Genomic DNA, 26626 nt, shown 5'->3' on the forward strand with positions numbered 1-26626 from the left:
ATTTGTATATATTACATATATATTGTCATGTAATTAGTGTTCATCTACGTTAACTTTGTGTAATTTTGAACTGCAGACAGTTAAGTTTATTTAAACTTGGTACTGTGTTTCAAAAAGATATATCTCATAAAGTGTATCTCCAGCACTAGGAGTAGAAAATTGCACTTTTTCTTATGTACTTTCAGGGGAAAGTGCTACTTTTAACCTATAGCAGTTTTGTAACAACAAAAAAGGACAATATGAACATGAACAATGGTAGAGTTTTGTAGGTCTTCGAGTTTTTTTTTCTTTTATCGCCACATCAAAAGGTTCCTCCACTGGACCGCCAAGTGCATCATATACAAAAGTGAATGAGCTGGAGTCTTTTTGAAACATGGATAATAGTCATAGTAAGTTTTCTGTATAATAACTTGTTTTCTTAAGCTTAGACTAACATAATGATTAGATGGTGATTGTAAGTCAAAAGTTTCCCATGTGTTTATCTCTCAGTCTGCCTGGATATCGAGGTTTCAAAAAAAAACAAAAAAAAAAACATGTGTTGCAGAAATCAGATTAGAAGCCAAGTTCAAACGAAGGTGCGGCTATCTGAATGAGTAGTTAAGACTCTAGGTAATAGGTCATATTTAATACAGCGATTTCATTGGTTGGAACGTCAGCATGTTGTGGCTTGCGCAATTCTCTTGCAAGACTATGTAAATGTTAGTAACTTGGAACACCTGCCATACCCCTTCATGTTTTCACATTGTAAGCACGGTTCATCAGTAGGGAAAATGAAAACCGTAAACATGCTCGGACAGGATAAATGTACAAATGCATGCCACACTTTTAAGGTTTTGATTTCTAAAGAGTTTTAAAAATCATGTCCGTTCATCATCCTTTCCCTCCCTCTTTCATGTACTTTGTATCCCTTTGCATAAAGTGTAAAGATCTGCGGCAGCATCCTTTTTAGTAAAGTTTGATTTATGTGGAGATCAGATAATATTTCCATATTAGCAGGAAAAAAACAACTCACATTTTAAGCAACCTTAGTAACATTTCCTTTTGTCTAGGCTATGGTAAATTCAACGTTAGTACTGTGTTTTTCAAATTATTAATCATAAAGTAAAAAGAGTGATGACTTTTGTATATGCTCTCTGATTATGTGTGGCCAAAACAACATCTATTATAAAATAAATCTAGGCTTTGTTTTGTCCTTTTAGTCTCATATTACAAAGGACAACCCTACAGGTGTAGTACTACTAAGTATTTTTCCTGATTAAAGTGATTTATACTGTCATTTCTTTCCGTCACACTGAATTACCTGTACATGTGCAGTGTGTCGTCAGGATTTTTAAAGGGGGGGTGGAATTTAAAAACTACTCCAGGGAGGAGCCTCTCCCCTTAGTTTATCTGAGAGCGGAAGGACGGCAGTGAAGAGGTCGTGTAGCGCAGCTGGTAGTACAACGAGTGAAACCTCCTCCATTATGAGTTCTGGAAGTGGAGAAGCTACAACAGTGAAGACAGGAGAGACTCCTGCTGCTCCTGATTCAGCTCCAGCCAAACAGGGCTGGAAGGTGAGAGATCATCAAAAACATGACTCCTATTACCCGAGGCCGCTGTGTGTTCATCTGATGCCTAACCTGTCCTGCGTGTGTGTCTCACAGTGTCCCCTGAGCGACGCTCACGTCCACCGGGAAGATGTGAGGAAGGTGTGGAAAGAGTGCCAAGAGGACAGCTTCTGGTACAGAGGTGATCTCCTTTTAGAGATGAAGCACACGCCACGATATTTCTGAACATGAGAAATTCTCGCAACTTTAAAATTGTTCAAACAAGAAAACACTTCAATGTGTTCTTCCATGTGTAGAAGAAGTCACTCATTCACTGAAGTGTGTGTTTACATTCCTCTGTGGGTTTCAGAGCCAGGATCTCCCCCTCAAAATAAACTAAACAAAAGCAAAAAATATCTTCCATATGTGAACATTTTCATTTTTAAAGTAGAATTCAGCTAAGTAGCACAGCCTGCATTGTGTATGTTTCTGGCTACGGCTGGGCGGCGATCGGCTGGGAGTGTCCAAGATGTCCATGATGACGTAGATCAAACTGATAAAAAAAAAAAAAAAAAAAGAAGCAAGCATGGTTCTACAAGAGCGACGAAACAAACAAATGATTTGTCAAAGTGACGGCTAAATGAAAGCAACCTGAGGTGTTTATGTCTTGTATCAAAAGACAACAGCACCAAAGTTACCGAGGTGGTGGATGAGAAATATCCTATCGATATTGGCTGATTAGGACTCCAAAAAAACAGAAAACTTGTTTTATGTGGCAACAGTTTATAATCTTTATCCCTCCTCTCTCTTTCTCTCTTTCTGCATTCCTCCACTCCATGCTCCAGCTGCTTCTCCTCTTCCCTCGTCATGAACTTGTGTTAAACACGAACCGACAACAATCAGCGCTTCCTCTATTTGTCCCTTTGACCTCCAAATAATCAGGAGTAGTCTCACCACTACTCCAGGGGTCAAAGTTTGAAAACGGGCAAAAGGCGATTGATTTATGCCAAGAAGGGAAAAAAAAAAAGTCTCGTGTTGCCACTGGATCTTGCAACTTGACTTTGAGAAAGTCTCTGTCACGATGAACAGTCTGACATTTTACTGCTTTTAGTAATTAAGAGTGGAACATTATTTATGTTTTACTACAAATATTTATTCCCATGTATTAGAGATACACGAATCAGGTTTTCCGGGGGGTTTGTTTCGGTCCTTTCCTGTAAAGATTTTGGCTAATTCTGATTTTTTATTTTTGTTTTGTTTTTAATTTCTTTTCCAGAGATTGTTGCGTATATGTGCTGCAGGCATCTAGACAGCTTCGAATTCCTTAGAAATTTAAAGAATTACAAATTCATACATGTTAAAGTGTGTGTACCTGACCTTCATTTGATTTTCAATAAACTGAAAAAAAAAATGTACCCAAATACGTGAGGATGTTTGATGCATTTACTAATAAAAAAAATGGTGGGAATTTTTGCTTTTTGGGTGATAAACAAGATTTAGTCATGGGAAAATGATCCGATTCCGATCTCTGGCCAAGTGATCGGTGCATCTCTATCTGACATTGTATTCATTTTATTGGCGTCTTAATATCATTTATCCAATTTCCCTTCTCTTTTTTTTCAGCTCTCCCCCTGTCTGTGGGGAGCATGGCTGTCACTGGTGGTCTAATCTACAATGGTAAACACTCCATTATTTCTCCAAAAACACCACAGATAATGTATTTCTCTGCTGTATTTCATTTTAAGTGAATGTTTTTATTCCCATGCAGGTGTTTGGAAATCATCAGCAAGGTTTGGCCCTTTTCCAAAACTAGCAGGTCTGTTCTATTTTCTCTGCATATGGGGATTTTGTGAGTTATAAAAATAATAATAATAATAATAATATTAAATAAATTGTGAGTTTTATGTGATTCCTTTTTAGTTGCGGGGCTCCTCGGGTTTGCTGTGGGAAAAGCTTCGTATATTGGAACTTGTCGAAGCAAGTTCCAGGAGCTTGGTATTAAAGACGGGCCGGGATCTGGGTCCTGGTCCAGAAAAGGCCCGTGTGGTCCAGGACACAGGTGGGCACGGCGATGGCTTTTCAAATGTTTAATATCATCTCATTATTTTCAATATTTTACAGAGTTATTTGTCAAAATTTGCATATATGTCTACGTCTACATCCAAATTCTTCTTTTTCTGTTTTCACAAAAAGAAGGAAAGAGTTTGGAAATTTCAAACTGTATTTTATAGAATCTCGTTTCAGTGCTGAATGGTCCGGATCAGGGTTGACCAGTCCAGTCACTTTAGATTTCGAACTAAGGATACTCAAAGAAAAAACATATAATCTAAAAAGAACTGTGAAACAGTTCTTAAATATGGGACAAACGTTTGGGTCATCAGTTCTATCAGCCACCTGCACAACACAGAAAGGAACACAATCGTTATTAACTAAACATGCAGATAAGCATTATAAGTACTTATAATTTTCTTATCTCAACAGACACTGCCATCATGAGTGTGAAGAATGCAAGAAAAAACCTCAAGCTGCACCAGCAGAGCAAGCTTAAAGTTAAAGGTACACCAAGCTAATCCAAACAGTTCTGCAAAAATGAGAGTTAAAAAAAAACATTTTCAACAACTTTTACGATTCTGTTTTGTTTTTTGTTTTTTTCAATCCTTACCTACATTCATTTTCTACGTTGTGCTTTTGTTTTCTTTTGCATTTTCAGCATCACCACGGAAGGAAGTAGCTGTCTTTATTTACCTGTTGCAGCATGTCTGGATGTCAAGTGTAAATGTACTCAATGGAAGCTTTCTAGTGTCCTTATGTTGTGTGTGTGTGTGTGTGTGTGTGTGTGTGTGTGTGTGTGTGTGTGTGTGTGTGTGTGTGTGTGTGTGTGTGTGTGTGTGTGTGTGTGTGTGTGTGTTTTTGTTTTGTTTTGTTTCTTCTCCACAAAATCCAAAATCCACTAGAGGGCGCAAGAAGACTTTCGGTCATTCTGTAGAAACGCAAATGTTTCATTTTTTTTATCTGAGTAAATGCGACCATGTAAACAAGAATGCAAAGTCTCTTTTGTAGGTTTAATTATTATCAACATCCAAACAAACAGGAAACTTCCTATGATATAATCTGAGTCGGTAACCTGTGCTACCCAACGTTACTGCTGAGCAAAGGATAAAAACTTTGCCATTTTCATCTATGTACACTGAGAAGAAATGTCATTTTGCGGTATTGAATCATCCTCCTATTGCAACATTACACATTTATGACTGTATTTGCTCTGTAGCAGAGCATGAGGTGTGATTCTTTCCTTTTAAGTACCGTACATCTGACGAGGATCTTTCTCCTCCACAGCCAAGTAGGCTTATGTTTGCAGTATTTAAAAAAAATTAATTCATCGTTTTAATGAGTTGCAAAATGTATTTTAGTAGTTTGACTTAGTCTATCTTTTAATTAGGAAAAAATTAATTAAAAAAAACAAACATATATATATATATATATATATATATTGATATATATATATAAATATGTGATATATATCACATATTGCATTGTGATATATATCACAATGCAATATCTATCGCTTATTCAAGGCCCTTCACATAAATCATAAAATCATTCGTGACAACAGTCTAAAAAAATTATGTCCTGACTTTTGGTTATGATCTGAATTTTCAATCAAAGAAAAACTGATTTATTTTTTATCCATGGACTATTGACTAATGGATTACAAACTGAAAAGAATTGCCCCCCAAACCAGGAAATAAAATGTATATACAGAGTGGAAGATAAATGCAGCAGAAATGCCTCGTGAAAGATTCTAAAAAATTTTAGGTCATTCCCTCTGTTTCTGAGTTGTAGTTTATACTTGACAGCAGTCACACAGTGGCAAATGCTAAATATCAAAAATTGTGCTTCATAACAAAAACACCACATTTTCATCCAGCTCACATAAACATGACCGTAATCCAGCCAGATTAGAAGGCAAATAGGTTTGCATGTGGTTACTTGAATGTATTTAGTTAAATGAAAAAAATATTGTGTTTAAATTATGCCGGCATATATTTTTAAAGACTTTATAACTTGATAATTTTAAAACAGAGATCCATCAAAGATAAATGTAAGCGACTCTTTTCAGGTTTCTGTTAATCACTAAAAATAGATTGTGACGGTGTAACATTTATTTCCATTAAAAGTGAATGTTTTTTAAATTATTATTATTATGCTGCTATTACAGTATTACAGAAGTATTTATGAACTTGTTTAGATGTTGCAACATTGCAACCACAAATTTCAACTTGTATTTTTAAAGTTTATATTAATTTAATTACAATTACAAAACATGTAAAATGTATTTAACTTATGCTCACATTTTTAGATATCCATTAAATCACAATTTTACTACCAGAAACGCTTGAAAAAAAGGAAATTTGCACACTTATTAATAAATGTAATAAGTGTAGCTATTAGTCCCCTCGCTAGATGTAAATTCAACAAAGACAACAACTTAAGCCACTTGTCAGCATTTTTACGCCTCATTCAAAGCCATGTTAATTGTAGTTTGTTTGACCAGTCCAGTAACTTTAGATTTTGAACTAAGGATAATCAAAGAAGAAACATATAATCTAAAAAGAACTCCGCCCATCATAGCACATATCGGTGTACTCCGAAAATCAAAACAAATGTATAACTCTGCCAATGCAGTCCTCCGAAAGACGTCATCCAATCAACAAGTAATCAGCTTAACGTTGGAAAGTAATTTATCCAATCAGAAAACTGTGCTACATGTAGGCGTATTTTTTACACCCAATCATAATCAAGAAGGAGGAGCCAAAAGGCTTGCCGTTGGCTCTGACAGAAGACCTCTACCGACTCACAAACAGACTGCGAAAAAAAAGAGAAAAAAAATCACACCACTACGCAAATCCTTCCAATGGAGGAGGGCCAGGACGTTCAAGCTCGATCGGCAAATGAAAAGAACGTCTGCAAGCTAGCGACCTAGCTCAACTAAAAGGAAGAAGAAGCAAAAGTTGTAAGTAACGTCAACATCCCAAATACTGCTGGAATTAAGAAAAAAAGTGTTTTCTGCCAAACGCAGCTGGCGTTGAGCTGAGTTACTAACTTTGTTGAGATTAACGTTAGCCTTTCAAAATAGGCTGCCGTAGCATGCTAAAGAAGGAGTTTGGCTGTTCTGCTAGTGTTAGAGTTAATCGCCTTCCCTCTTTGCAAGTTAAATGGTAAACACCGCTCACGTACGTGTTGTCATTGCGTGTCTCGCTTCCTGGCGGCTAGATTAGCCCCTTATATTCTATATGTTGTTGTCTTGCGGAACGTTATTTTAGCCTTTACAACTGGCTGGTTGAGCTAAGGCAAGTTAGCTCCTTGCTCAACACTAGCAGTTTCCTCTGTAGAGTGAAAACGCTAGGCTAAGATGCTAACTGAAGCCTACTGTAAATCCTATTCGTCTTATTTTGTTTTAAAATGAATGTTAGCTTCTTGTTATGTTCGGTCTTAGTGTTTGTAATGCAGCAACAATTATGACCTAACCGGCTAAGGAAGTTTACCCACAGCAGTCAAAATAACCAAGCAGATTTAAGCCACTGTTTTTCTGGGATGTTGCATAAATCTTTTGAAAGCTGCAACAAAATTGAGTTGTATATAACTACTAACAACAACAAATATTTTGTTAGTCTGAGGTAACTTAATAAAAAAAAAAAAACGTTTAAGTGCAAGAGACTGTAACATGTCTGTGCACGGTGACTCTTATGCAATAGCATAACATTAGGCGAACTTTCAGCTCTGCATCTGACGTTACTCTGATAAAAAGCATTTGTTCAGCGTCTCTTGGATACAGACAGAAAGGAATCTGGCCAGTCTGCTGTGTGAGGGGGGTAGAAGGGCAACTATTTAAGAGGAAGGCGCCGTGACAGATAAAATACCGGTTTGTGTGTACAGTACTGACTCCCACGACTCTATTAACGTAGATGATGCTCTTAAATTTAGTTCTCTCTGTCTTCACTTAAGTTTTGTGTCAAATATGTAGAGTACAAGTACAAGGATCCACCCCCCCCCCTTTGCTCCCTTTTTTTTTTTTGCCCCACGTTTGGTGATTTTGATTGTTTAATTCGGACTAGCACAAAGTAGTGTGTGTTTGTTGCATGGAAAAAGATAGTTTTTTTGTTGACATTTTTTCCAAAAACTTTGACATTAATGAACAAGCAGCAGCAGACAGACAGGTCAGGGATTAAATTGCTGGGACATTTAAGGCAAGTTTAGGTCAGGTTATAAAACAATGTCCCAATCTCTGTTTAACCTGTTTTTTTCTGAAAATGGGAAGTGTTGGAAAAAAAAGTGAAGAGGAATGACATTAAAGGCAGGAAGCATTTTTAGATGCTGTGAAAGACTTTAGACTTGGGTGAAGGTTCACCCGAACACACTGTCACATCTACAATGTAATGATTGCAATTAAAGCATATTCACACGTTTGGCTATCTCAGTCAAAGTCCAGATTTAAATCCAATTGATAAATTTGTGTCAAGACTCGAAAAGAGTTCACAGACGCTTTCCCGTCCAAACAGATTCACGTCGAACAAAACGTAAGCTCTCTGGATGCGCGAAACCGTCAGAGACATCGCCCAAAAAACTCGCAGCTCCGACTGCAACAAAAGTATTGAATAAAAAGTATTGACTCAGCATTTGCGAGTAACGCCAAAAAAAAAAACAAAACAAAAAAAAAACATTTGTATTTCTCCCTCTACTTGAGGACAAAGTGATACTCCACTTTGTGTTGGAGTGTCGGTAATGACTACAGCTAAAATATATAAAAGTTTCCAACTCTGACATGGCAAAATGTGAAATGCTGAGACTTCTTTCAGGATGAGTTTGCTGTTGGTTAATAACAGCATTTTCTCGATGAGGTTTTTGCAGTGTAGTGCCAACACTGACCTACAAGGCTTTGCTGAATCCCCCACTACACCGAAAAAAAAATAAAAATAAGCCTTTGATGGCAGTGCAGATGTGTACTTTACGTGCACCGGCTTGAGGGAAATCCCCCCAGATTGCCGCGACCTATCTATCTGTGATTATCTAGGGCACAATTCCAGTGAATTAGTATGTTTGTTTTAATCTGGTAAGGCATTAATGGTATTGAAGAGTATGGGGATGGAAAAACCAAGCCCTCTAAAACACCCCCACAGTGGCCTCTCACTAAGCTGACCCCCTGCAAGGATTAACTGTTAACTCAGCATTTCAGCAATCACCACAAAAAATTCACTCAGTGTCTTTAACATTTCATGTATCAATTGATGTAAAAAAAAAAAAAAAAAAAAAAAAGGAAGTTCGGGTAATTCTGCTCCAGCTACTTCAATATTAATACACAACATCCTCATGTCACCTCTCCAGATGCGTCTACTTGATTGTTTGCTATTATTACAAAGCTGGACCCAACCTAAACCTGGACAGAACAGTTAGTCGTTTAGATCCGTGTGTTTGCGTTTGGTCATGTAGCTATTATTGGACACCTGAACAAATAGCATTCTGAGGAACTGCACACGAACACACACACACACACACACACACACACACACACACACACACACACACACACACACACACGACTAAAAACCTCACTGTTTGCCCAAGAAAGAACTGAATCCAAGCACCAAACTATGAGATTACAGCATCCTGCACTAAGCGTTGGAGTAAAAGCACATTTTTCGTCTGGTACTTAATATTCACTTGTTTGTGGGAAAGGCTCTCGCATCAACAAAGACTTGATATGCAAAGCTTAACGTGAAAAATGAAATTTTCACGATATTGATTATTCATATACCTCGCACTTTACATTAGAACCACTAACGTCAAAGTATCTGATGGTGTTCAGGTTTTTGTATAAATAGAAATTTGAAAACGATGCTGTGCCGGTTACATTAGCGTAGCCTTTTCTCTGTAGTTACAGCTTCAGGCCTTTTGGGGTGTGCCTCTACCATCTTTGAACACCCAAAAACACTCTTTTTTTATTTATTATTAATTTTTTTTTGCACATTCTTCTTTGCAGAGTAGAAGACAAATTGAACGGAGAGCATCTATAATTGTCAATTTTAAGTTCTATCCGCGGAGTCTTAATTTTTCCTGCGGACTTTGTTTGGACCATTGTAACACATGAATATGTACCTCAAGCAAGTTTTCCCCCCAGGAATTCATTGTAAACATCTCCATCAATCTTCCCATCAACTCTAACTAGCTAAGGGAGAAGTATGTGATGTTGTCACCAACATTGTTCCTAAATAAAAATGTTACGGTCAGAGTAATGTGCACCGTTAAGCTAAGTTCAGTTCTTTTGTAGAGGTGAAAAAAATAAGATTTTTCTGCATATCGCATTACGTGATACGTCACCGTAGATTAATGAATAATAATGAATAATTTTGAATAATTCCTTGAGATTTTTTTTATTTCAGGCAGCTAAGATAAGCTAATACTGGTCATTTGAATTACAGAATTTTATGCACAAACCCCTTTTTGTTTAAATGTAAAACTGATGGAACCTGATAGAATTGTTTTAAATGTTTTATTTATTTACCGTCACTTCCTCTTGTCAGTCACATAATTTAAACAGAATCTGTAGACAAACATTTATTTCGGAATTAAAATTGTTTTCTGAATCGAGTTGCTAGACGTTGAAGGATTCTTTGACCGTATGTGATCCACATAGGATTTTTTTTTTTGTAAAGCTGCTAATCTCACACCAGAAATATATACTTTTTTATTTTTATTATTTTTTTCAAAATCAGACCCAGTCTGCTTTTATTTGTTGTCCTAAATCTGATAAGGCTCTGATATTTTTTCAAACCTCAATCTGATGTCGTATTTCAACATTTACGTCATTTTCATCTCCTGTGTTGGACTCGACTGTTTTGCCCTGGAGAAGTTGGGATGCTATTTACAGTGTCAAGCTAAACACTTTGACCTGCTACTTTCTGTTACTATAGTCAGTCTTCATTGGAAAAAAAAAACAAAAAACAGCCTTTGTAGCTTTTCCAAAGTCCAAATGGGCCTCCCTGAATGAGGGGTTAATAGAAATGCACATTATCTATTTAGATTCTTACTGAACAACATCTTCCTTCTCATTATTCTGCATCACCTCGGTCCATCACGTAAATCCTAGTAACATACATTGACGTTTGAAATTCAAGGGGCTGCATCTTGCAAGCATCTCTTCTTTCTGAAGCTTAAATTAGCTCTCAACATCAGCCAGTTTAGGTTAGGCATTCTTGTTCTTTATTGCATTGCAAGACTTTGGGATAATGCAGCGCACAATGAGGACAGAGTCTCGCTAGAAATAACCTATAATTGAGCCCTGCTGAGCAAGATTATCCGCGGCTTTTTGGAAAGAGGGTTTGGAGCATAATTGATGTTTGGGTCTGCCTCTGCCAAGGAAAACACCCTGTTTTTGTCCTCAAGACGGCCCGAGCTGAGTTTGGAGATTTCTGACGTTTTTACAAGGGCATCAACAACAACGAACCCTCTGGTTTTTATATGTCAATTGGAAGGAAATGAGGACCATCTGAAGCATCCTTAAAGCGTAGTCATTTACGTCTCTAATCGGAAGGATTCAGGAATGTTTCCGCTTAAGAGGTTGTGATTGCAGCAAGCCAGGCATCTGGAGGTAGCCAGATATCGTCACTCCCAAATTCTGACAGTCATCTGGGCTAGTTTTAGGAAACGTATTTAAAAGGTGTAATTTACTAAACATTTCAGAGATGCTTTTCTATGTGTTGTTGGGGCTAAATGAAACTGAGGCAATAGAGGGAGTTAAGTAAACATAACCTCATCTTAGAGGTTGTCCTGTTTCCTTTATGGCCAGTCAGTGACCTATTCATTTAGAAAGCAACGGGTAGTAATAAAATAGACAGAGAAGTTAACCATTGATCAGTTCAGCTTTTGCCTTCGCTGTTGCTTTTTTCCTAAAACAGGCCATTATTTCATTTGTACAACAAACTGTTTCTTATATTACTATTATTATTATTATAATTACCGCCATGTTTTTCTAGAAAAGTTTCATTGTCGTCAGAATGACAAAAGAGCTTCAACATAGAGCGGTAGATAAGTTTGTGCTACAGGGTTCAGGATGTAAGCAGGGTTGGCTTGCCTTTTTTTTTTGGTGGTTAGTTTTTTTTTTTTCTTGTTGGGTTTTTGGAGTCACCGAGTTGGAACAGGAAGTGAGTTGTGTTATTCACAGGTTTTATCACCGTGAGAAAAGCAAGCGAGGGTGGCTGAGAGACTATCTTTGTTTTAGGCTACGTTTGCGGTGGGTGGGTTGTGTGAGCTTGTACGCCAGCTTAAGTCGACTTGACTTGAGGTTCAAGTCGAACGTTGATTTGCTCTCCACCTTTGCTGACCTGTCGTCGCCATCCGCTCACATTCACACAGTTGGTGTAGCGTGGAAGTTCTCACAACTCAACTTCTCTGTCTGGCTGCTCTGACTAAGGCCTTGTTCTTCCTTCCTTTGCATGTGGTTTGATAGGTTTGAAGTTTCTGGTGTTCTGTTAACATTCTCTCTCTCTTTCTGTCTCTCTTTTTTTATGTGTTTATTTCTGTCTAATTGGATTGTTTTCCAAAGTCCCTTTCTAACCCAATAAGCATGGTGCTCTGAGTCAGACCGTGACGACGAATGCTCGACTACATAGAAGATGACTTGACTATAAAAGGAGTCTTTTTAGCTATTAATATGATAAAAGGGAAGAATAGCGTGGTTTAACCCCGAATGCTTACGTAACCGCCTCATGGATGTAATGGTAATCTTCAGATTATTACTCTGCCCAGCAGGAGGTCTTAATCCTGTCGCAATAGAGAGCAAACCAGGCTGAAGCAGACAGTGGGCTGACAACTCTTTGCTCTGCACCAAAACAAGCCAGTGCAAACTTTAAAGTTCAACATTTAAAAACGTCATCAAGTCTAAAAACTTTGCGGGTCGGCGGCTGAGCCCTTGTGGTTTCAGATTGCGGCAACATTAATGCTTCTTAAACGTTCTAAAGTGTTGAGAGACGTTGAGTGACGGGGCATGCTTGTGTTTTGTGATGTCGTCATGTCAGCCTTCGGTTTTGCTCGACGCGCAGCTTCTGCTTTTTGTTTCAGATTCCTGTGCAGTGAGGTGGCGGGGGTCTTTGCGTCTTTCCAGTCGAGCCCCTGCTCTATGGCCTTAAGGTATGTCGCACGGGTTAACAAGGGTGGTCCTCCGTGGGCTGTTGTTTTGGAAGCAGCTGTTCCCAAAGTACTGTGGAAAAGGAAAGGAGAGAGAAAAAGTAGAAACATTTCTTTTTTTGTGTGTCTCAATTGCTTTCTTTCAAATATCCGTCTTACTGTCTTGTTGTTTGCTCCGATGTTTTCTCAATGCTTCTGCAAAGAGTTTAGGGCATCACACGTAAATGCATTTATGCATTTATCTGTTTTTTTTTAATACACAGTAGAAACCAGTTATTTACGTACAGTGTACTGTTTTTGGTCAGACTTCACAGTCATTGTTGCAATATTCAGAGATGAAATCACAGTTGCAGGTTTGGGTGGTGCATTTATCATACCGTTATGAAACATTTCTTATAAAAATGTAGATTTATCGTTGCCTTGACGCATTTCAATTATTGATTAAAAAAAAAACAGTCTTATCAGAAATTTTATTTTTACTATTTTCTCCATTGTTTGTTCAACAGAAAGCATCAATAAATATCAGTAAAGAAAAAAATTTAATTAAATTTTGTTACTGTGTGAAGTTTAGTGATATAAATCGTACTTTTTTAATTAAGTGCTGTTCTGAAGAATCCCCTTTCAAATGGGAAGAATTGTATTTGTGTTGGCACAGCTGTGTTACTGCACGCTGTGCCAGGCAATTACCGTAAAAAGACGTAATGAATAGTTTTTTATCGTAACATTTTATTGTTATCACAATAGTACCACAAAACGTCACAATAAAATTCCAGCTTAATCTCATATTCTTCAGTTTAGGTGTTAATGACAGCCTTTCCTCTACTTAAATCCCATTTCCTTCACTTGTTTTCTCTCAATCTGGTCTCAAACACCAACTTCTCACTTGTTTTTTGCCTACTTTGAAGACAGTAATTTTTTGCCCTCACACTTTATGTTTTGTATAGTTTGTCTGGATATTTCTTCTTTTGAGTAGCACTGTAATATTGTTGCTGTAAATAGTTACTGTACATTGTTTCTGAGCAGATAGGAATCACGTCATGATGCACAAAACGAGACTCATTTCTAAGGGTCTGGTTGGGTCACATTCTGACATTCCTCAGCAGTGACAACCAACCAGGCTCTTTGTAGATTCCTTCATGAGCGTCACTCAGGACAGGGCAGACCCCAGATGCTTCAGACTCATCCCGTTGTCATTCTGCGCTTTTGGTTTCTGTTTCCAAATTAAGGAGCTTCAGTTTAATTTGCTGGTGCAAAGATCTAAAAACAAAAAAAAAGGTAGACAAAGCTTTAATGCATAAAAAAAGCAACTTTATTCAACGATCGTAGAGTTCAGGGGAGGCAAATTTCGCCATGTGTACCGTCTCCTAGCCCAAACTTGTTGCGACCGCTCTGGCTGTGAGCTTCACGTTCAACAGGCGGCACCGACGTCAAATGCAAGTCACAGTCAACAAAACAACAGTGACGCTTATTGTTTTTTAGGAAGTAGAGTTTGGTTGATTTGACATGTTCCTCATTTGGATGATTATTTCTCAACACAAACTGTGCACAAACCAGGATGTTATTGTCATCTGTGAGACTTTTTGAACAAGTCCATCTCTTTGGGTGGAAAGATGGCGGTTCAACTGATCCAAAAATAGTAGAAAACAGGGAATGCATGTTGATAAGGTCTTAGTAGTTTGCAGTAGTTTGGTGCTGTTTATTGATTTAAAATTTGTTAAAAATCATTATTTTATTTTGCCTTTAGGAAGTTTAAAAAAAAATTGACATTATTTTTAATTAAGTTGCATAATTTTTTTTGGATTAAAAAAAACATGACATCAAAGTTTGTCTGTAAAAAAACATTGTAAAAATAGGGAAATCTTTCATTTTTACTTGCATAAAAACATGCATTTAGTGGTTAAAATTTAGATGGCATGCCCATGTTGTTGCTGGTACGGCTTCATCCTGTGGTGTCTGGTTGCGCCAATAGAGGGCAGTACAATATTGTTTGCATGTCCTGCTCCCCTCACATGAACCAGAGAGTGTTTACTCGCAGCCGGAGGCGGAGTTACAGTTCAGATTAATGCCTGCCCAGACCGATCCGATCAGAGTGACCGTAGTGGATTTAAATGCTGACTGTGTGCGCCACGGGCCCCTTCAGCTGACTGCAGAGCAGACCCCTTTTTCTCCTGGGCTCTTAGCCCACAAGCTTTCCTGTTTTCTTCCAGTTTGAAAGCAGAACAAGGCTGAAACGGGTGGGGACGCAGCGCGGCTTAGGAACGCTGAGTATTGTTCCCAGGGCTTCCTCTTCCACATTCCTGGGCTGATTGCGTTGTGGGCCTCCTGCACAGGGTTATTGTTCTAACTCAACAGCACTGCACAGACCTGGCCTCAGCCCATTGTGGCTGCCTCCACTGACCATTGTGGTGTGCAGACTAAGTGATGACTATCTTTGCCTCTGGAGCTTTATTCTCTCTTTGATTTATTTGGCGATTCTTACTCAGATGTGCTGTCTCATCATCTGTCGACCTGTTCTCACTCCTTAGTTTTGGCAGATTTGAACAAATATCTCTGTTATTAACACTCGACGTCTCTTTGCAACTCATCAACAGTGTGTTTAAGGCTGTAACAAATAACAATAACAAATTTAGCTGGATGTTAAATTGTCCCGATAAAAGATAAATACCATTGCTTTTCAAGTAATGCATTGATAATAACGTAACAATTCAAGTTTGGCCTCTTAAAGATCAATAAAATTAAATTTTGCACCAAATCCTCCACACTGGATTTGGAAAATATTTTAAACATCCACTATAAAACACAACTATTTGCACTTATTGTGATCATATATTTGTACTTTTTGCACCTGCTCACAGTCCTCAAAGCAAGCATGTATCAGCAGTAGGATGTATATGGTGCTGTTGTGTCAGCAGTAGAATGTATATGGTGCTGTTCTGCAGACCTTATTTTACCTTTACACTCATATTTAATGCAGCATTTTTCTGTATGTCACCATGAGATTCTGTATCAGCAGCAGGAGCCTGAAGCCTGGTGGAGCAGAGAAGAAGTTGGATGTTGTTCTGGAATAAATTTATGTTGAAATCTTTTGGAAATGGGTTGTTTTTCAATGCTTTTCTTTCTATACATAGTTTCTTTAATATATTTATGTCGTGTGTGTGTATATATATATATATATATATATATACTGCTCAACAAAATAAAGGGAACACTCAAATAACACATCCTAGATCTGAATGAAATATTCTCATTGAATACTTTGTTCTGTACAAAGTTGAATGTGCTGACAACAAAATCACACAAAATCATCAATGGAAATCAAATTTATTAACCAATGGAGGCCTGGATTTGGAGCCACACACAAAATTAAAGTGAAAAAACACACTACAGGTTGATCCAACTTTAATGTAATGTCCTTAAAACAAGTCAAAATGAGGCTCAGTATTGTGTATGGCCTCCAAGTGCCTGTATGACCTCCCTACAACGCCTGGGCGTTTCCAGACTGTCACATGTGCTCAGTGTGAACCTGCTTTCATCTGTGAAGAGCACAAGGCGCCAGTGGCGAATTTGCCAATCCTGGTGTTCTCTGGCAAATGCCAAGCGTCCTGCACGGTGTTTGGCTGTGAGCACAACCCCCATCTGTGGACGTCGGGCCCTCATACCATCCTCATGGAGTCGGTTTCTAACCGTTTGTGCAGACACATGCACATTTGTGGCCTGCTGGAGGTCATTTTGCAGGGCTCTGGCAGTGCTCCTCCTGTTCCTTCTTGCACAAAGGCAGAGGTAGCGATCCTGCTGCTGGGTTGTTGCCCTCCTACGGCCTCCTCCACGTCTCCTGGTGTACTGGCCTGTCTCCTGGTAGCGCCTCCAGCCTCTGGACACTACGCTGACAGACACAGCAAACCTTCTTGCCACAGCTCGCGTTGATGTGCCATCCTGGATGAGCTGCACTACCTGAGCCACTTGTGTGGGTTGTAGAGTCCGTCTCATGCTACCACGAGTGTGAAAGCACCACCAACATTCAAAACTGACCAAAACATCAGCCAGACAGCATAGGTACTGAGAGGTGGTCTGTGGTCCCCACCTGCAGAACCACTCCTTTATTGAGTGTGTCTTGCTAATTGCCAATAATTTCCATCTGTTGTCTATTCCATTTGCACAACAGCAGGGGAAATTGATCGTCAATCAGTGTTGCTTCCTAAGTGGACAGTTTGATTTCACAGAAGTTTGATTTACTTGGAGTTATATTGTGTTGCTTAAGTGTTCCCTTTATTTTTTTGAGCAGTATATATATATATATATATATATATATATATATATATATATATTCCCTATACCAGATCCGACTATCGCTTTTAATTTTTTTTCTTGCTTTCTTTTCTAAATATTACATTTAAAACTTTTCAAAAAGTGGCTTTTATTTCAATCATCCGTTCTATTAATTGTATAATGTTTTAATTATCAGAATGTAGTCATATTATTAGTTGAATAAAGATGCAATTTTACCAGGAACAACTTGTTCAAATTATGAGGGGGAAAAAAGCTTCAATAGACAAGAGCTGACCAGCACAGCCTGCGTGGTTCTTTCAGTTGTTTGTACAATTGTTACTGATTTGTTAAAAGATGAAGTATTTCTACTAGTATTATGTGTAAAACTTACACCAAAGTATAACCTTCAACTTTCATTGTTTAAATTTTTTTTGTTATTTTTCGTGTTGGAGTTTTCATGGAATTGCTACTTTGTTCTCCTCGCATTACAACTTTGTTCTCATAATTAAGAAAAAAAAAACAAATCTTAACCCAGCCCTGGTATTCTGTCGTAGAGTTTACCTGAATTCAAAGTCCAAATAAACTGAAGCTGTAAAACTCACTTTTCAAACAAGATGAAATCGTAGTCTGTTCAAATAAGGAAACGAAAGCATGACATCTCCTGCCGTGTGCTGATTGAAAACCGCTTTCTATCGCACACATTTGAAACGCAGTAGAAGAATCACTGAGTCGCACGCCGTCTCGCCACCGAGCACTTTCATTTATTATTTACACCCTTTGATGTCCCGTTGTTATCTTACATGGCCTTTCCAACCTAATGGCTTCTAGTGCGTACAGTATATCTGCTTTGAGAGTGCGTCTGTGTCTCGGCAATAGAAAATTGAGCCCAAAAAAAAAAAAAAAAGACTGTAGATTATTTTAGTTTGTTGGTGATTTTGCGCTGTAAAATAAATGGTTAACAGCATCACAGCAGTGAATGCCTCTAAAATGGTTTAGCGGTTTCACACAGGCACGTGCCAAAATCACCTCATCTCACTTTTATGGATCGTCGCAGTTTTCTGTGGCTGTTGACGACTCGCCGCTTGCGCTCGGATGACTTATTCATTTCTGGACTCAGTACCAGCGAACGGCGAATTGATTATTTCTTTAGGCAAGTGAGGTGGTTTTTTTATTTTTTTTATTTTTATGAGAGTCAGCACAGTGTATCCCGTCTCTCCCTTCTTAGTCTGCAGGAAGGGATACTTGCATACTTGCAAGGGTTTGAATTTGCTGCAGCCACAAGCTGTTTAGCCAAGCAGAGCGCAGCAGTCTGTCATCGGGTCGTTTCACAGACACCATCACTTTGCCGTTCTGTTTCTTTTCATAAAAGCTCAGCACTGTCGAGCAGAAGTGAAAGCAAGGCAAGAGGTGATGGTGGAGGCGATACTTCTGTGATGTCGGAAGAAAACAAATAAGTTTTTTTTTTGTTTATGTACAATTGGTAACACATGACAGTATTTTGACTTTGATAAGAGCTATCAGCGAATGCAGGCGGGCGAGGAAAGCCAACTGCGTGAAGGTTTCCTGCTTCTTACGCCGTCTGTCAATCTCCCACTTCCAATCTTGTGCTCTTTCACTTGTTGGCAACATGAGACGGCAGGGTGGGGCTGATGTCGTCTCTGTTACGATTGGCCGGTAGCCCAAGTTGTGTTATCTGCTGTAAAACATGTTATAGCCCCACCTCAGATAGGGCCTGGCACTGAGACATAGCCCAGCCTACCCACAGTTACATCACCACCTGTGGAAACAGCCGTGTAGCTTTACTTTCTCTTCACGGTCTGAACAAGACAGGTAATGTTGCAGTGTGGGGGGAGGCTCCCATTTACCGCCACAGGTACATGCCCTCACACTCTAACTCCACAGCGTGCAGGTAACAGCTTGACACACATTCTGCCGTTTCACCTGCTTCTCTAAAATGGGGCAGAAACGCCAGGTGACTTGTCTGCGTTGCCGCATGGCACGGCACAGGCTCCCGGACTTCTCTCTAGAGTAAAACAGCAGGGAAAAAAAAAGAGGCTTGTTGACAAATGGAGTTTCTAAAGAGCCTGGTTCCGGCCGTCATCTCGGGAGAGTCACCTGTTGATCACGGGGGAAGCTCTCCCAGGGAGCCGGGTCCACGGCTCCTCCGCATGAAGAGACTGGGTCTGCTCGCCATGGGACAGACCATCGAAGAGGATCCGGTTGACCCAGACATAAGAGAACACGCAAGACCCAGCTCCTCCAGACATGCCAACAGTAATCAGTCTCGGCTCAAAGGTACTTTAAAGAAACACTGACGCAGCAGTTATCTGTAACAATAACGATACATTAATAACCTCTGCTAGAGTGGTCTGGGTTGCTTTGTGTGATCTTTATAACTCTTAATCTTTATTTATCGGTAATCAGAGTTTGGCTTTGTTGTTCCAGTCCTAACCCCTTTATGCCTGTTGTCATAAACAGACTTTAAGAAGTCACTGTTTGAAGACTGTTTACAGTGTCCTGTACTGTGTTTAATCATGTAAACACAGAATCATGGGTTTTGCAATGTGGATTAAGTTTGAGATGCACTGATGTTCATTCTGTAGCCGAGTTCCAGTCTCTGTTTTTTCCAAACCTTTGACACGTCAATACCGTTTTTGCTTCAACAACTACTCTATTTTAAAAAAATCCAAGAGCAGAATTTAGTACAAATTGTTTGTTCTAACCATTCTGCTGTTGCCAGTAATTGTTTATTTATATTAATATAGGGGGTTCGCACATCCTGAAGAAGTATTAAATTCATGTATCTAAAGTGTCTTGAAGTTGGCCTCAAATAGGTTATGCACAAGTCTTGCATTTTGTCGTGGCAGGACTATTTAATTTTTCATCCTTTTATATGAATTTTCTGTCAGGTAAACATTTCACGCAGACGTCTTCACTGCGTTCTGTGACTCAAGGTGACTGAGGCTACCGGTAACTAGCTGCTAACAGACCCTTTCTAGCTAGTTAGTTCATTACCTAGCTAATTTTTTGCATCTATTCAAGTACAAATTTATCGGCCAGTTGGCTGTAATTTTCTTGTTTTTGTTCAGTCTTAAATTTAATTCAAGGTGGCATGAAAAAGGTCTTAAATCTGACTCGTCAAAACTTGCAGGTATCTTGTAACAACAAGGATAACATCATGGTGCAATGGAAGGACTTTTATTCCTTTGGTGCTACCAAGAAGCCTGTTGGTAGGGTTCATTCTCTGATTAGAAGGAAAATCAAATTTTTAGTTTTCAAATTCAGGGTGGGTCAAGCAGAATCTCAGCCAGTCACAGTCAACAGCCGATGTCTTGGTGCATCTCCTGATTAAAGTAACCCTTCTCAGTTGTTCTGCAGGGGAGTTTACAAAGCTGCAGTGAAGGAGACCACAGAATAACTGCGGTACTAAAACATTACCTTTTTTAACCCCTCCCCCCAATGAACTTTACCTGCTTTGGTGAGGGTATCTTCTGATCAAACATCCTCATAAACTAAAAAAAAAAAAAAAAAAAAACATGCAACGATGTTTCAAAATAACAGTTAAGTCATTGCAAGGTCTCTGCTAAATTTAGACCTGTGAGAGCCGAAAGAGACAGCTCAATTTCCCCTTTTCTCATTTGTCCAGCATTGTGCACATTTTTCTTCCTACTGTTGTGTGCGAACATAATGCAGGAGCAAGGCGTTTCTGAGGAGCGCTGTTTTCATTTGGATTCAGCATCATTTTAAACTGATACCTTTAAAAAAAATCAAGTTTAACAAAATACCTTCAGAAGTCCTCTGATTAAGTAAAGTTGTAACGTGACAAAATGTGAAAAGGTTATTTTCAAACCTTTGAGGCGCTGTAGTAGAAAATACAACCAATTTAAACGGTAGAATTTGTATTTTGCATCTAAATCAGATTTTTTTTCTCCACAAACTTTTCCATTTGTTCAACAAATAGCATCTATGATCTGTGTTTTTTGTGAAATTTCAATAGATTTGAATAATTTTGGAGTCTGATAAAGACCAGAAGAACTGAATGTTGGAACATTTATTAGAGATGCACGATATAATCGACATTAACATCAACATCGACCGACGTCACATGTTTTAACATATCTATAAAACTGGGCACATATAAACAACTGACATTGATTTCAATCTTGTTGCTGTTTGGGTTTCAGGAGTGAGAGGGAAGGAGGTTGGTCATGTGGTGTTTGTTTGGTCATGTGATTATGATGCAGCAATGGACTGTGGGTAGTTTAACTGAAGCAGAGAAACGATGTCAGTGGTGATGTCAGTGGTGTTGTCTTATAACGTCTAGACCAGTGGTTCTTAACCTTTTTTGAGGTACCGAACCCACCAGTTTCATATGCGCATTCACTGAACCCTTCTGTAGTGATAAATAAAATATGATTCCCCCCCTAAACTAAAATTATTAGTTATTACACAACTAGAGTGTAGTTGGGTCACCCTAAGATCACCAAGTCTTCTTAAAAGGTAGTTCTTCAAAATACAGTCAGTGTTTTCAGCAAAGTTGAACTGACTGTCCAGGAACGACCCAAGGTATTTAAAATTTGCCACAGTTTCAACAGGTTGGCCATCGAGAGAAACTGGAACCACTTTAAGGTCTTGTTTAGATCATTTAATTAGCTTTCCATTCTTAAGAGAGTAAAATATTAATAATAAATAATAAAGACTTTGCGGTATTCTGATTTAGTAATGCAATTATATTAGTTGTATTACCACCCCCACGGCACTAGAGGCAGTAGCAACCCTGAAAAGATGCGACTAACGAGCAAATTTAGAAGTACACAGAAAGCTACAGAATTTGGTAAAAACAGTGAGCTTTTGCTGAAGTAATTAAATACATAGACATAAGACACAAGTTCAAATCCATGCTGAGAGTGGAACTCCTTCAATCAGTGGAGTCGTCCTTGCTGCAGCAGCACTGATTGGCTAAGCAATGTAACGTGATCCTCTGCAGCAAGTGATGGCAAAGCGGGGCGTCATCACAACTGTACGCAAGTGTGTCTTTACCTCCGCTGCAGAGGCTCCGCCGAACCCTTGAGACCGACTCACCGACTCGAACCCAGGTTAAGAACCACTGGTCTAGAGGTTGGAGAATCGCATATAAAATCAGTAAATATCAGTTACCGACCGTAACAGTAACTTTAATATCTATCAGTATCGATCCAAGTGTTCATATCGGTGCATCGCTTATATTTACCTTAAATTTATTGACTATAATATGAAATATTCTTTTTGATTTTAAAACAGTGATGGGTGGCTTTTTATATTATACAAGAAGCTATCTGACAGATTTAGTTTTTTTTATTTGCTAAATTTAGATATTGAAAGTGTTGAAGCGCATTTCCTTGCTGACCAGCTCCTCTGATGGATGCCACTGATACGCTGCTACATTATTTAGCTGTTAGAAGTTTTTAATTACATAAATCGTAAGATAGAAATACATTAGCAGATTTCCACATTCATTCTTTTGAAACAATTTGCCAACTCTGAAAATGCCAATACTTCAGAATTGGCATGGCAACAAGCGAGTTGTGCTGACGGCGCTAAACCTCCGCAGACGGTCTATGCTGTGTAAGAGGATACAGTGGCTAAAGGTTTGAGATGTGTGCGCGTCTTGTGTGAAGGACAGTGAGTGTGGGTGAGCAGCGGGCCGATGCATCTGCTTGTTTTACTATAACTTTTTGTGTTGCCGTGCGACCTGTCGGAGCATGCTACCTGTCGTGCTTTAGCCTGTTTGCTCATGGCTGAAGTATGACTCAGTCCATCCTCGGTTAAACTTACTTTACCTGTTGGCTTAGAAACAATCAGTCTAGTCAGGTAACCAAAGTAACCCACAGAAACAGGCTTAACTGGGCTTATTTAAAAAGTCCAGTGCAGTTGGCCTGAATAATATATAACCATGACGAGCGTGTGCTTTACTCTAACTGCTGGACTTTAGTTATATTTGCTTATATTAAAACATGAAAACAAAAATGGATTCCCTTTAATCATGCATGGTCAGTTGGGCAGTAAAGGATGCAGAGTTATGTCTGCATTTGTTAAAAATTATTATTATGTAATGTTTTTTAGGCAGGGAGCTTAGAAATAGATAAGTTCTTTACCTTCACCAAAAAAAAAAAAAATAGTCTGAACCCACTGGCATTAAAATGAAACGTTAAAAAGATTTTATTCTTTTCAGCTGCAGCACCTTCAGAAAATGTAAAGAAATTCCTCTTTTTCCATCACAATTCAAATTGTAAAGGCAAAAAAAAAAACAAACAAACAAAAAAACAGATTGATTTAGTTCTTTGTTTAATTTAATATAAATCATGCATCTTCGTATAAATTATGAACTTTGGTGATTCTAGAAGTGTAATTAGCCTGTTCATGTTGGTGTGTATATGTCTTTTTTTCTAAAAATGTATTTTGATCCATTGTTTTATTAAAAGACCTTGAGAGACTGATACGTGGTCCTTTCAGTCTCTTCTGCTGAATCATCTGCTGGTTTCTACCTTTAAGCAGTCGATCAGTGACTCCTCACCTTCATTTAATCTCATAAGGGTTTAGCGGTTTGGTCAATAAAGAAGCTTTTAGATGCTGGAACACAGAACTCACAGCAATATTTTCTTTGCAGTAAAGTTTCTCCACCCCAGTATGAAATGCTACCTCTCATCCTCTTTATAAACTCAGGAGTGGGCTCCTGCTGGAGGACTGAAATGTTTGTTAAAAGGACCCATAATTGAGAAACTAATGAGAATGCCAGAAACCTGTTTACTTATTAGATTCAGGGATGACAACCTACCCAGTGTTGACATAAACACAGCACTGTCATGGCAGCGCCTTTTCAATGATGCTTTATGCGGGCCCCAAAAAAAATCCGATCAAGGTGTTTTGATGGGTGTAGCAGATTTACCCGCTGGAGTTTAGGGAGTGTTTTGAGCATATGACTGAACATGAAAGCGCTTCTGTTAGGTCGCGCTTCTGTAATGCGAGTTCTCTGTGAAATGTCAACAGGGCGTGTATCCAGACAGACTGGACAAACTTATTCATCAAGTTTCTTAAGTAGTTATTAGTCAGTTATATGGAAAAAAAAAACTGTTTATGATGTAGTTCTAGGCAGATTTCCCACTTTGTATCAGAGGAAGATAATTGCTGGAAGGTGTTTTATGTGGTTCTTTAACCAGCTAATTTGAGGCCACTTTCACCGAACTGATGTGCAGATAAAAAAAATTAGCCAATTTCAATTTCTCTTTAACAACTAGAAATAACAAAGCTTTGTTTTTGTACTTTTAGGATGAATTTGGAGATTTAGGTCTTGCATTCTTAAACGTCTTAAATTTGAGTTGGTGAAACCTGCAGAAACTGTTTGTACTTAGCATTAGCATTTGCAGCTCTTTATCTTAACCATGGGATTTCTAAAAGACTGCCCACATTTCCATACTGTTTCATGACAGACAGGCTGAAATGAAAAAATTTACTTTTGTATGTTTGTCCTTCCTGCTATCTGCTGAAAGTGTCTCTCTCCCTCTTAGACGATAAGTAATTGAATCTAGTTCTGTTTTTGACTTTTGTCCTGTTTTATGTCCTCATCGAACATTTCTCTGCAAGCGCTGACAAAAAAAGTGTCATGAAGGTTAGAAATGTTTGTTTTTGGCGTGAGCAGCATGTGGCAGCGAGGAGCCCTGTGTGTTGTGGAGTTGTGCTGCATACTCAGACGGCTGTTATGGATGTTAATGTTGTGTCCTCTGTGGCCCAGGCATCACTGAGGAGGTCAGGGATTGAATTACAGCTTTTATCGATTATTGCTCCCACCGCTGCCCTTCAGAAAAGACCGGGACAGGAAATGCATCCTCCACCCTGCGGACTCCTGGGAGGAGAAGCTCCTCTCTGCTCACTGCAGGCAGGATAACTCGACTGCCAGTCACTTCTCCCACTTTGCGATTAGAGATGCTGCAATCAGCCTCGGCCGTGCAGTTGGTTGAGATTATTTGATCAGTGAGCTCGTCTTTCCAGGAAGTCGGTTCTAATGTTTGTTTGAAATCCTCGACTCGCGTCAGCGGTCCTGGCTGTAAGGTTCTGGTTCTCAGCTTTAATGTTCCTGGGGAAATGATGTAAGCTCTGCATTCCTTAAACAAAGCTGGTTTACAGAAAACAATACCTGTCTGTTGTATGTCGGCTGGCTTGCTGATAATCATAACAAGAGTCCAGGTTTTATTGTTAAACAGTATTTGTCTTGGCATCCTCTAAATCTGTGTTCCTCCTTCTAAACTGTCTGTGTGAAATACATTGTTTTAGGTATGCTGCCATCTTTTGGTTGTGTACATTTTAATTCACAACAGAAGGACTTGATCCGTTTTAATACATATAATCCATCTCTGGAGGTTTTGAAATAATGTTTGAAGGAGTTGCATTTGAGCATGTGGGTTTCCAAATCAGACGATGTTAGTTTTACCCAGCAGCAGATAAGGTCAGGTTGAGCCAATGTCCAATTATGAATTGAAATTGTTTGGGGAATTCTTTTCCCTTAAATAGACAAGATGAGGAACCTCTAAAGCGTTGAACTTTTTGTACCTGTTTGACTATGTTTTTGCTTGTTTTCTTTTTAATTTGAAACCCCAGTACATCTTGCCAGTGCACATCATTTTCAGATTTTCACAATTCAAGAACCTATTGATTTGGCTATCTCAGCAAATTATTTTGTTTACTTGTTCATGCAGTCATGAACTTGTTGTTTATGTAATGACATAAATGTACAATATTAACTGTTAGATGTTTGTCAAAGAGCCAAGTGGGCATGTAGGTGTGAAGCGGTGCGGAAAGTTCTTCTGACAAACGTTTTAGAAAAGTAGCTTAAATATGGCTTTTGATCGGTTGCACATGTTGATTCCTCATGGAACAGGAAAGAGTTTTCCCTTTAAAATTCTCACATAATAGCTGATTGGAATCATCTTTAAAAAAAATAGAAATTAGTATTGTAGTGAGGTTTCATCATAGAAACTACTTCAAGTAGGAGAAACAACTTATCGTTACAGAAAAAACAGTTCAACTGCAGTCATCGATAACCATGCTAACTAGCCTTAGCATTCACAACAGGCTCTGTTAGCTACAGTGGGAGATGAGCTTCACCACACAGAGTGACTGACAACGTTAGGACCCGCCTCCTGACTCTGATTGGTTGTTTCTATTTAGGACTAGGAGAAGGCAGCAGAGCTCAATTGTTTTATATATATTTTTATTTTCACAGATTCTGTCTCATACCAAACAAGTATGTAAATAAAAATATGAATAAAGGTTACAAACCTTGAGCTTCAAAGTTTTCCAATCTAAAACCATCTTCCTCTTTCTTTGCGTCTACTCAGCAATGTAAAATCATAACGCAGAAAAGGCAAAGGTTTAAGATTCACATGAGGGAACGATTACAGAAGCCAGTGATTCTCCTAGGATTTATTCAATCCTAGCTAACCCAGAGACCACAGCTCCAACATGACCAATGTGCTTTTTTATGGTACTTTTATTATCATATTAAATGAAAAGTGTTAAACAACTGTAGGCTGTTTCCTTTCCTGCTTAGGATTTATCACTTGGGCATTGGTGTCTAAATATGGTGATGGAGCGTTTAACCAACATGACCTCACTATAAT

General features: G+C 38.7%; 2 protein-coding genes across 3 annotated transcripts in view; both read left to right on the top strand.

Annotated features, from left to right (window-relative positions):
* The first annotated feature begins 1317 nt into the window (after positions 1 to 1317).
* On the top strand, positions 1318 to 4106 carry ociad2 (OCIA domain containing 2). Its single transcript, XM_008407492.3, has 6 exons — positions 1318 to 1553; positions 1644 to 1728; positions 3150 to 3203; positions 3295 to 3342; positions 3447 to 3585; positions 4008 to 4106. The coding sequence occupies exons 1-6, from the start codon at positions 1464 to 1466 to the stop codon at positions 4072 to 4074; spliced, it is 483 nt and encodes a 160-aa protein (XP_008405714.1). The 5' UTR covers positions 1318 to 1463; the 3' UTR covers positions 4075 to 4106.
* Positions 4107 to 18775: 14669 nt separating this feature from the next.
* Positions 18776 to 26626, top strand: part of fryl (furry homolog, like) — a 72352-nt gene continuing 64501 nt past the window's right edge. For both annotated transcript variants that reach the window (XM_008407494.3, XM_008407498.3), the window contains exon 1: positions 18776 to 19268. In XM_008407494.3, the coding sequence (XP_008405716.1) occupies positions 19040 to 19268 (229 nt within the window). In that variant the 5' untranslated portion in view covers positions 18776 to 19039. The remainder of the gene's footprint in view (positions 19269 to 26626) is intronic.

Source organism: Poecilia reticulata, chromosome 4 (assembly GCF_904066995.2).
Source record: "Poecilia reticulata chromosome 4, P_reticulata-male-v2, whole genome shotgun sequence".
NCBI classification, from domain to species: Eukaryota; Metazoa; Chordata; class Actinopteri; order Cyprinodontiformes; family Poeciliidae; genus Poecilia; species Poecilia reticulata.

What these genes read in the sequence shown, in the direction of transcription:
- ociad2 (XM_008407492.3), top strand. Translation starts at nt 1,464, where the DNA reads ATGAGTTCTGGAAGTGGAGAAGCTACAACAGTGAAGACAGGAGAGACT. An exon ending in CCCTTTTCCAAAACTAGCAG is followed by an intron (nt 3,343 to 3,446) that starts GTCTGTTCTATT and finishes ATTCCTTTTTAG; the next exon opens with TTGCGGGGCTCCTCGGGTTT. An exon ending in CCGTGTGGTCCAGGACACAG is followed by an intron (nt 3,586 to 4,007) that starts GTGGGCACGGCG and finishes TTATCTCAACAG; the next exon opens with ACACTGCCATCATGAGTGTG.